At 34.8% G+C, this 9,350-nt stretch overlaps 1 protein-coding gene across 2 annotated transcripts; it reads right to left on the bottom strand.

Annotated features, from left to right (window-relative positions):
• Positions 1–324: 324 nt before the first annotated feature.
• On the bottom strand, positions 325–5,599 carry LOC110028295 (rho guanine nucleotide exchange factor 8-like). 2 transcript variants are annotated; one of them, XM_020730084.1, is made up of 8 exons: positions 5,397–5,599; positions 4,820–5,323; positions 3,413–3,529; positions 3,117–3,271; positions 2,946–3,020; positions 2,570–2,842; positions 2,096–2,413; positions 325–1,216 (listed from the first exon to the last, which is right to left on the bottom strand). In XM_020730084.1, the coding sequence occupies exons 2-8, from the start codon at positions 5,088–5,090 to the stop codon at positions 821–823; spliced, it is 1,605 nt and encodes a 534-aa protein (XP_020585743.1). In that variant the 5' UTR covers positions 5,091–5,323; positions 5,397–5,599; the 3' UTR covers positions 325–820. The 2 variants fall into 2 exon arrangements, with proteins under 2 accessions (XP_020585743.1, XP_020585742.1); XM_020730083.1 differs by having other exon boundaries at positions 4,820–5,599.
• Positions 5,600–9,350: the final 3,751 nt, after the last annotated feature.

Raw genomic sequence — 9,350 nt, 5'->3', positions numbered from 1 at the left:
AAAAGAACTGAAACCTCTAATATTCTTATTTTTTAAGTCTCTAAGCTCATACAAAAATCTCTCCAATTTGCTCATTCATAATTTTGAAATAAAGAACATAGGTCATTTGCCTCATGCTACATCAGGATTATATAAAACTATACAGAGTAATGAAACACTTAAGAGTACATCAAAACTAATCTTCTATACTTTCATAACTACAATAAGCTAAACATTTGAGTGATAGAAGTGAAACGAGAAGAGAGAAGAGAGAAGAGAATAGAGGAATTCTTAGGCATTGAGTGATAGAAGTGAAACGAGAAGAGAGAAGAGAATAGAGGAATTCTTAGGCAGCATTTGGTAGCATATTATGAACCAGATTTAGGTATGAATTTAACTTAAATCCAGCCAATCATAAAAAATATGATTATTAAATCTAAAGCTCCGTTAAATCTAATTTTTTCACGTTTCGTCACTTTCTCCCGCGTTCTTGTCTCCTTAGTGTTGGCTGCAGGACGGAGTTAGCATTAGTAAATCTAGATTTATTAAATCAACCTCTTTATTGGATTTATTAAATCTGAATTTAACATGAATCAAAGGTAAAATTTGGACCTTAAATCCAAAATTTAATAAATCCATGTAACTTGTGGTTTTTTATGTTTGGGTGGATTTAATAAATCCAACGAACAAATCCTGTTAACAACGCTCTACTAATCACTCTTGGGCTTCTTTTAAATATATATACATTTGAACCAAAACTTCTCTTCTCTACTATTGTCTCCCACACTCCCATTCACTTCAAGTTTGCCTCATTCTTCCTCCTTCAAGCTCATAGTTCTCATTAATGGCGAGAAGTCGGACTTCGTAAACCTCCCAAATTCTCCACCTTCTCTATATAAGAAACCTTCTTTGGAGTCACAATCTTAGGAAGCTTCTTCAGCTCTGATTCTTCTGAGGTGAAGAGATCCTCAAAGTTACCCGGCGCTGTCTTCTCGTTCCCATTGACCTGCTCAAAAGGCCAACCCATATAGTCCGATAGTGTCATCGAGGTTCGCTGCTCTGAATCCTCATTCTCCATCTCTTCTTTAAGCTTTGATGAGCTTCTACTGTATAGCTTCTCGATTGGATCCTGCGCGAGCTGATCTGCGTATAACACATCTTCGATCCTGGACATCACCGTGTACGCCAGGCTTTCGAGGACCCTCGAATAGCTCTCAAGAACAGCTTGTCCCACATCCTCAAATAACAATTTGGCAATGGAACAGTATTATCAGTAAAAGAAAGACAAGGAATGTTTACATATCCTCACTTTATTTACATATGTAGAACCTTAAAACTTTAATTTTTTATGTTCATGCCATCTTATCTATGCAAGAAAAGATATATTTTACTTTTTTAAAGTTCAAATGGTTGTGTTTTTTATGTGATATGAAAGATTTGGGTGGTATAAATATAAAAATTAATGTTTATGGGTTAGATATGTAAATACATAGGAATTGGGTGGTTTGTATGTAAATGCCCACCAAAAAAAGGAAACTTACATACTTGGCACACAATTCTAATGTATTTGTATATATATATATATAGTGTAAAGGTGAGCCAAAGAACAATATGCAGGATTCAAACTCATTACCTTACGATGGGAGACTACACCCTCAATTATTATGTCGAGGATAAGTGCACTACTTTCATATTTATATACATAACACTTTGGTTGTGATGAGCTTAAATGCCTTTTTATCTATGCATGATAAGGTGCATTTCACTTTATATGTAAAAATTAAAGTTTAGATGTTAGTTATTTAAATATATTGGAATTGGGAGGTATGTTTGTAAATGCCAACAAAAAAGGGACGAAAATCTACATACCTAGCATACAATACTCATGTATTTACATAACTCACGTAAATATTGACATTTACATACGTAGCACTTAGGTTCTTTAAACCTATGCATTAAAGGTGTATAGTGCCATGTTTGATGTGATATTAAAAATTTGAGTGCTACGTAAATACATAAGAATTATGTGCTATGTATGTAACTTATATGGTATTTTTTTTTTTTTTTTTTTTTTTTTTTTTTTTTTTTGTATTCGGGCAGTGAGGAACTTTCTTACTTTGTTAAATTGAATCTTGCTTATGTCTAGAGCCGACTGAGGGGTGCCCGGAAACCGGTGCTTTAGGAGGCGAAGGATTGTCTCAGCTCTCTCTTCAAACTGCTCCCTCTTCTCCAAGCTAACACTTGAGCTCCAAGACTTGCCATCTTTGTTATGCATCTTCCTCTTCCAAATCACAACCGACGCCTCGATGCGGTTCTTAAGGTCGAGGACCCTGTGCTCCGTCGACAAGTCGATCGATGCGAGAAATTGCTCCGGATCGAAGAATTCGGCCGTTATGCTTCGGTATAGAAATTCTCCCAAGCTTGCCTTTCCATTCTAATATGATAGAGAAGATGATGAGAATATGGCATTTTTTAAAACATGCTAGAAGAAAGTTTAGGTGTGAGATATGTAAATGCATTAGAATTGTGTGTTGTGTATGTAAATGCCCCTAGAAAATACAAGCATGGCTTTTCAAATTAGAGCAGATACCTTAGGGAGGGAATCAATGTAAGCTTCAGGGATCTCCATTTCCATTAGAACCTGAGCATTAATGGCCATGGCTGCCTTAAGAACTTGGTTTACAGATTCTTTCTGAAATTGCAGCCATTTCCTGGATATTTCAGAGAGGCCATTTGGAGGAACCTTTACTGCAGGGAGCCACCACTTGTCATCCTTTCTGTCTAAATTCCATTTTTCCGAGCTTTCCTCGTCTCCCTTGACGTACCAGAACTCGTTTTGATCCTTAAAATCATCAAGATAGCCCTGATAGATTTGTAGAGGGTTCAATTGATTCGTGATTGATTCGTGACTGAGAATTATGCAATAAGAAGTTTTTACAAGGATTAGAATGAGATAAAAATCTTACAATGAGCATTGCATCTAGTTTGCGCAACGCCGGAATGTTCATCAAGAGATCTCTGCGTTGTTGAGTCGTCATTATCTTCGAAACAAGGTGAAAGAAAACGAGAAGTTTTTGGTAATTATGCAAAATTACTTGAAGAAAATAAGGATAGATACATAAATAAATAATTGCAACCTCCATTTTGGTTCCATCATCTCCAACTTGCTGAGAAGGGACTAACTCTACAATGTGATCTGTGACAGCTAAAAGCCAATCAATTTCTCTCCTCCATCTTGCTTTTCTTTCAGCAGCCATAGGCTCCAAATGCTCTTGTTCACCAAACACAGAAGCTGAAACAAATGCAGAAAGATCCAAATAAAATTTTTTTGTTTATAAAATACTCCTCTTTGAAATTTACTAAATGAAGAACACAACAATAAATAAATAATATATATATTTATTATTATTGGATTAAAGAAAGGAGATGATACCAGCATGGTTGGTGATGGCGTTGGACAAAGCCAGAGCTGATGAGACTCCTTTTCCACCTCCTGACATGTCTTCACCCAGAAGCAGCTTTGCAAACCTCTCCTTCATTAGCTCTACATCTGAATAAAACTTTCACAATTAACAATTATCAAATCAAGATAAAAAAAAATAAATTATTTCTAAGAACATTAAAAACACCTATATTTTATATTGAGTGTTCTTAAAAACAACTATGCATCTTATAACATAATTTATTTGAAGTAAAAACATATAAAAAACACAAAAAAAATAAAAAATAAAAAATAAAAATTCAAAAGTGACCCTAAACGACCCTTAGGAGACTGTTTGGAATCATTTTTCATTTTAATTTTTTATTTTAATTTTTATTTTGTTTTGTTTGTGTTTTGATTTGAAGGAAAATGTGTTCAATAAGTTAAAATAAAATAAATTTATTTTTGCAAATACTCAAAACATGTAAAAGTTATTTTGAGTGTTTTTGAATACAAACAAAATAAAAAAAAAAATATGTTGAACAAATATGTTTTTGAAAACAAGCAAATAAATAAATAAAAAAATAAATAAGAAAATCTCATAAAAGTCAAAAATGTTCTTCCTTAACCCATAAAAAACTCAGAGTCACTCGGTTGCTTGTAGATAGAAAATATATTTATGAAAGTGATTATTTTATTTTCACTCATGTAAATAATATCATCATGATTGAACTATTTTGAACATGTTTGTGAAATTTAAAACAAATATCGCTTGCTATCTACATTCATTCAAATGAAATACTTTAATAAATTGAACTCTCAGGGGTTGTTTGACTGCAAGCATAATTTAGCATTTTGTAGAGTTTAATAAATTTATAAATCGTAATCCGTCATATCCAACCTCTTATTTGACTTAGGGTCCGTTTGGGGCAGCTTGTGCGTTTCAGAATAAGCTGTTTATCCTGAAACGCGGCCCGTAGGCCGGCCGCGGGGGTCGACCCGCGGCCTGCGTTTAGTGTAAAACCTCAAACGCAGTTTCGGATAAGCTGACGAAACGCGCGAACCAAACGGTACGGCGGCGTTCCGCACTTATAAGCTGCCCCAGACGGACCCTTAGTAGACTCGAATTTAAGCTGAATCGAATGCAAAATTTTAGAACTTAAATGCTCAAATTTATATATCCACATGGTGTTTGATTATATTGCATAAATCCGATGATAAATCATGTTACCAAGCATTACCAAACACCCCCCTTCTAATACAAAAAATCACACCCAACACAAAATCCGGTCCCTTTTCAAAACAAAAACCATCCCAAATCTCAACATAGAACTCACTATTTACAAAACAATCCAAATTTTGCACTTAAAGCTCCATAAAATCAATTTCCAAACCCTAAATAATCCACAAACAAATTACCAGAAGGCTGCCCGCGCAGCCCGGCGCCGCAGCTAGGGCAAGAACCACCCTCCCCAACCCTAAATTTGGGCGTTCTGTTCTCTGACCGATCAAACACAGACCGAATCTGCTGCTCTTCAATGGCTCCATGACTCCTAAACCACTTATCATCCACATTAATCCTTCCATGCTCAGCAGTAAAGCTCGGAACTTGCCTTCCTATCATGTCGGACATGTTCTTATCCTGCGAAGGCTTGTCCAAGCTCTGTCTTCTCTTCAGGAATCGAACCATTACACGCCCCAGGGCTATGAATTTGGCCCGCAAAATCCTGATCGAGTTTGTCAGCTCATCCCTCTCACCGGAGCGCAGTGTTCCTGAAATAATTAGGGTTTGCGTAGGGTTACCCACCTCGAAAATTTGGGGAGAAGATCGAAGAGGTGGGAGAGGAGATTGGCGTGGTTCTGATCGCGGAAGCAGAGAGCCGTGCTTCTCCGATGACAGAAATTGGGAGAGAAGATGAAACCCTAGAGAGATACAGAGAGAGAGAGCGTGTGAAGAAGAAGATTGCTGGAGAAGAAAACTAAAAATTTGTCCCACCTAATCGAACATTGGAGTGGATTATTTCTGTTAAGAATAGATCGCTTGATTGCTGCAAAAACAAAAAAAGGTGAGATTTTTGGAACTGTTCAGTTGGAGAGGAAACCAGAGAGAGAGAGAGACAGAGAGATGGATGGTTTTCCGTTCGAAGGTGTGAGGTTGGGAGAGAAGCCCGGGAAAATTGCAAGAGGACATGGCTCTACATGAACTGTGAAGGGCAATTTAGTACTCTCCAGACGATATCGTATTTATCGAAGATTTACATATATATATATATATATATATATATATATATATACACCACTCAATTATTACTTATTTACATATCTAACCCCTAAATTTTAATTTTTGCATATGTAAATATCACATTTCCAATGCATGAATATGTTTATTACATTTTTAAGTACGGCATGTTCATTGTTTAGTTTAAATTTTATCTTACACATATCTAATGTAGAAAAAATATTAGGATCTGGCATCATTATTGAACAAATTCATAGCATTTCACATTATACCACAAGTTAGTTTATAATTTAGTTTAATTTTAATTTTCATAAGGGTTTATGATCTATATATACCTCATATTATGTGAAATATGTGTACTCGTTGGTCTCTTATGATTTGATGTTGTGCAAATACAAAATAATATGTTACTATATGCTCTAGACTCATCCATAGTATTTCTATAACATCTTGTTCTTGTTCTGCTTGTTCGTCGCCCAAAATTTGAGAGGAGGAGCTCTATGATTCCAAGAGTTTGGTTGTATTATATCCATTGATTTTCTCTTTTGGACAACATCAAATTATGCACCATAAATTTTCTTATAACTATGAACTATATAAGAGGGAGATACAAAATTTAGATGATTCAACCTATGCAAGCCCATGACAACAATTTCATGCGAACATGGTATGTGATAGGTCTATGTTTGGTGACAAGGGCATGTAGCACTATCATTACTTCCAATTTCAAGTTGAGATGAACGATGCATTGTGTCAAATAACTCAAATTCATGCATATTGATACAAGTTGGAATGGGAAATCTACAGGCCTCACATTTAAGCATTTGTGATTGGTGCCTCATGCATGGTGAAAATGGTGATTCATTAGCAATTTCTAGGTCAATCACACTACTTAATCTCTTTAGTAAAATAGCAACCAAATTATAATATATATAACAAATCAATGTCTAGATGGATAAACCTCTAATGAGTTTAAGGAAGCCTTTGAAGATTCTGAAGTATTAGTCATCACGGTACCATAATGGAACCCTCAATCATGTGCAATGTTCACTTCATAAAATCTCTTTTTGCTAGCCATGCATATGCTTAGGGCTTTACATTTTAAATACCAATCTTGCAATGGTTAAACACTCACATCTCATCAGCATTACTTGCCAAGTACATTTTTTGGCACATATTCATCTTTCTTAATACTTTTTTGAATTTCTTTCTCATATGTCTCAAATAATATTGATAAGCGGCTTAAGGAAAATTTCTTGGCATTCTCGTACTAATTTAACACGTCTATCTGATGTTATACATAAATCATGTCTATCATTATCCGTCGGAAAACTGTTGTGTAGGGTTTGTAAAAACCATATCTAAGATTCAAAACATTAATATTCGACAATTGCGAATGTGTAGGGTTTGTAAAAACCATATCTAGGATTCAAAACATTAATATTCGACAATTGCAAATGCTAACAAAAAAAAGATCATTATTGCATTAATTCTAACTACAGTAAGTAATGTCCCCTTATATTTTCCTAGTAAAAGTGTTTCATCCATACTAAATATTTGTTGATTTGAAGTCCACCCGCAAATTAAAGGACCCAACGCCTATAAGATACATTTGAAAAGGTTAGTTCCTTTCACTTATATTATATGCACCAATCCTTTTCCATAAACCTTTAAAGAGATTCATATGACTCATCTCAACTACCAAATACATTTTTGATTGTCTTCCTTCTTACTTGCATCCCATGCTTTCATATATGAACCTTAACATTAAACCTGGATTCTACCCTTCCTATAAGCTCTTTTGGTTTTAAATTAAATTGTTAGCAGATACAAAGTAATATGAAATAACTTATAAATCTTGATATACATTGGTTGTGACCTCCCATTAATATTGGATGTGTGAATGTGTGTGGAGCAAGTACACTTGAGATTCTCCAAGGCCCTCAGAAATGCTTCCTACTTGATGCATGTAATCACCAATGATAAGGGCTACATGGAATAACATGATATATCCAATGTATCTACTTTTGTTCGAAGAAACAATCTTATACTCTACATTATCTTAATAAACAAACATATAATGCAAATTGTAGTTTAATCTTATTTGGAAAGAACATATATGCTACTAACTCATCTGATATATAACATTCCTGAAATATTATTGTCTTCTCAGAAGGACTATCTAAATCAATATTTTGATCCCACTCTTGTGTAGTTTGATAGTATTGAACACACTCATTTATAGACATCATTTGACCAGTTATACGTGAGTTAACTAAAGTGTGTTGTTGTATTAATTCATGATCTAAAAAAGCTTGATTATCTAATTCTACAGTGTTCTTAATATCTGAAAAACTATCACTACTACTAAAGTACTCACTAAGTTGAATGTGCATTGTGTCATAGTCCTCAGGAATTCTGATGGTGGGAATATATGTGCTAATCATGTTAAATTTATCACCGAAGTGTTGTGTTGATGTGCTCGTTATATTTGTGTTAATAGTTAGAACCATTACCCTAGAAAAATAAAGATAACTATTTTAAGATATTAGTGTGTATTGATTATTTAGGAGATAAAAGATAAATTGATTGAACTAGTTTAATACTTATATGCCGCATCATTCTCAAGTCTTATGAACATCAGAACCCCCACTTCAAACTGTTGTGTGAACATAGTTTCATTCATCAAGGGGAAGAGTAACAAGTTCAACATAAGTAACCAATGATTTGTTACTTGTCATCTTTAAAATAATTTATGTAACTTCTTCTACAGGAAAATAATACATTATGTTCGCCATGAAATTTGAGCTATCATACTTCAATGATTGAATAATTTTTGTCTTTAACATTTCTAACGTTGTCTCGCTAGAAACACGAAGTGGACATATTTTGCCTCCAACATGTTGTGGTATATTGAAAATTTAAAACGATCAACGACGAAGCAAAAAATAGAACGAGAAAAATTCACATCAAAAGAACACACACAGATTGACGTGGTTCGACAACCACGGATTTGCTGAGGATTTTATTAATTGATAAAATTATACCAGGCGATCTCTTCGACAATTACAAGAGAAACTTCTCTCTCTCTCACTTCTTCACTCTTCTCTCTCTACACCGAGATACACTAAAGATGATGAAGAAATACGTACAAGAGAAAAAAACCTATTTCTCTTCTTCCAAAAGCCACCAAGAAGAAATCAAGAAGAACAACCTTCTTCTCCAACTATATTCTTCTTCCTTCAGCCAAGCACGCAAAATAACTAAGTAAAAGCACCTTGCGAAAAATACCTTTTTCTGTCTTCTGCTTCCCGTAAGCCTCAAGAAGAATCCAAGGAGAAATCTCCTTTCCTGTTTCACGAACGTGACGGGAGGGGCGAACTGCAGCGAGCGAGAGAGAAGAATCGTCGAACTTATGTTTCGCAAGCAAGAGAGGTGGAGACGGGTGTGAATTGCAGGAGGCGGAGACGATGGGAGATAGGGAAATTGATTCGCGAAAAATGGGAAGATGCAAAGGCAGAAAGGCGGAACGGGGCACTTAGGCGAAACATATATATATATTTTTTTTAACCGGGCTCCACACAGCACAACATACTTTGAAACAAACTCTTCAGTAAGCATAAGGCCCTATCATATCGTTCCATTAATGTTGCTACTTTTTCATTCATTGTATGCTGATTATCTGATAAAAAAAAGATATATATATATATA

Source organism: Phalaenopsis equestris, unplaced genomic scaffold (genome assembly GCF_001263595.1).
Source record: "Phalaenopsis equestris unplaced genomic scaffold, ASM126359v1 Scaffold000507, whole genome shotgun sequence".
Lineage (NCBI taxonomy): Eukaryota > Viridiplantae > Streptophyta > Magnoliopsida > Asparagales > Orchidaceae > Phalaenopsis > Phalaenopsis equestris.
Note: the sequence above shows the minus strand (reverse complement) of the source record. Positions and strands in the feature narration are given on the sequence as shown.

Coding starts and splice junctions, on each gene's coding strand:
- LOC110028295 (XM_020730083.1), bottom strand. CDS start 5,090: ATGGTTCGATTCCTGAAGAGAAGACAGAGCTTGGACAAGCCTTCGCAG. Junction 3,272..3,412: donor CGCCATCACCAACCATGCTG/GTATCATCTCCT, acceptor CATTTGTTTCAG/CTTCTGTGTTTGGTGAACAA. Junction 3,021..3,116: donor ATGATGGAACCAAAATGGAG/GTTGCAATTATT, acceptor CTTGTTTCGAAG/ATAATGACGACTCAACAACG.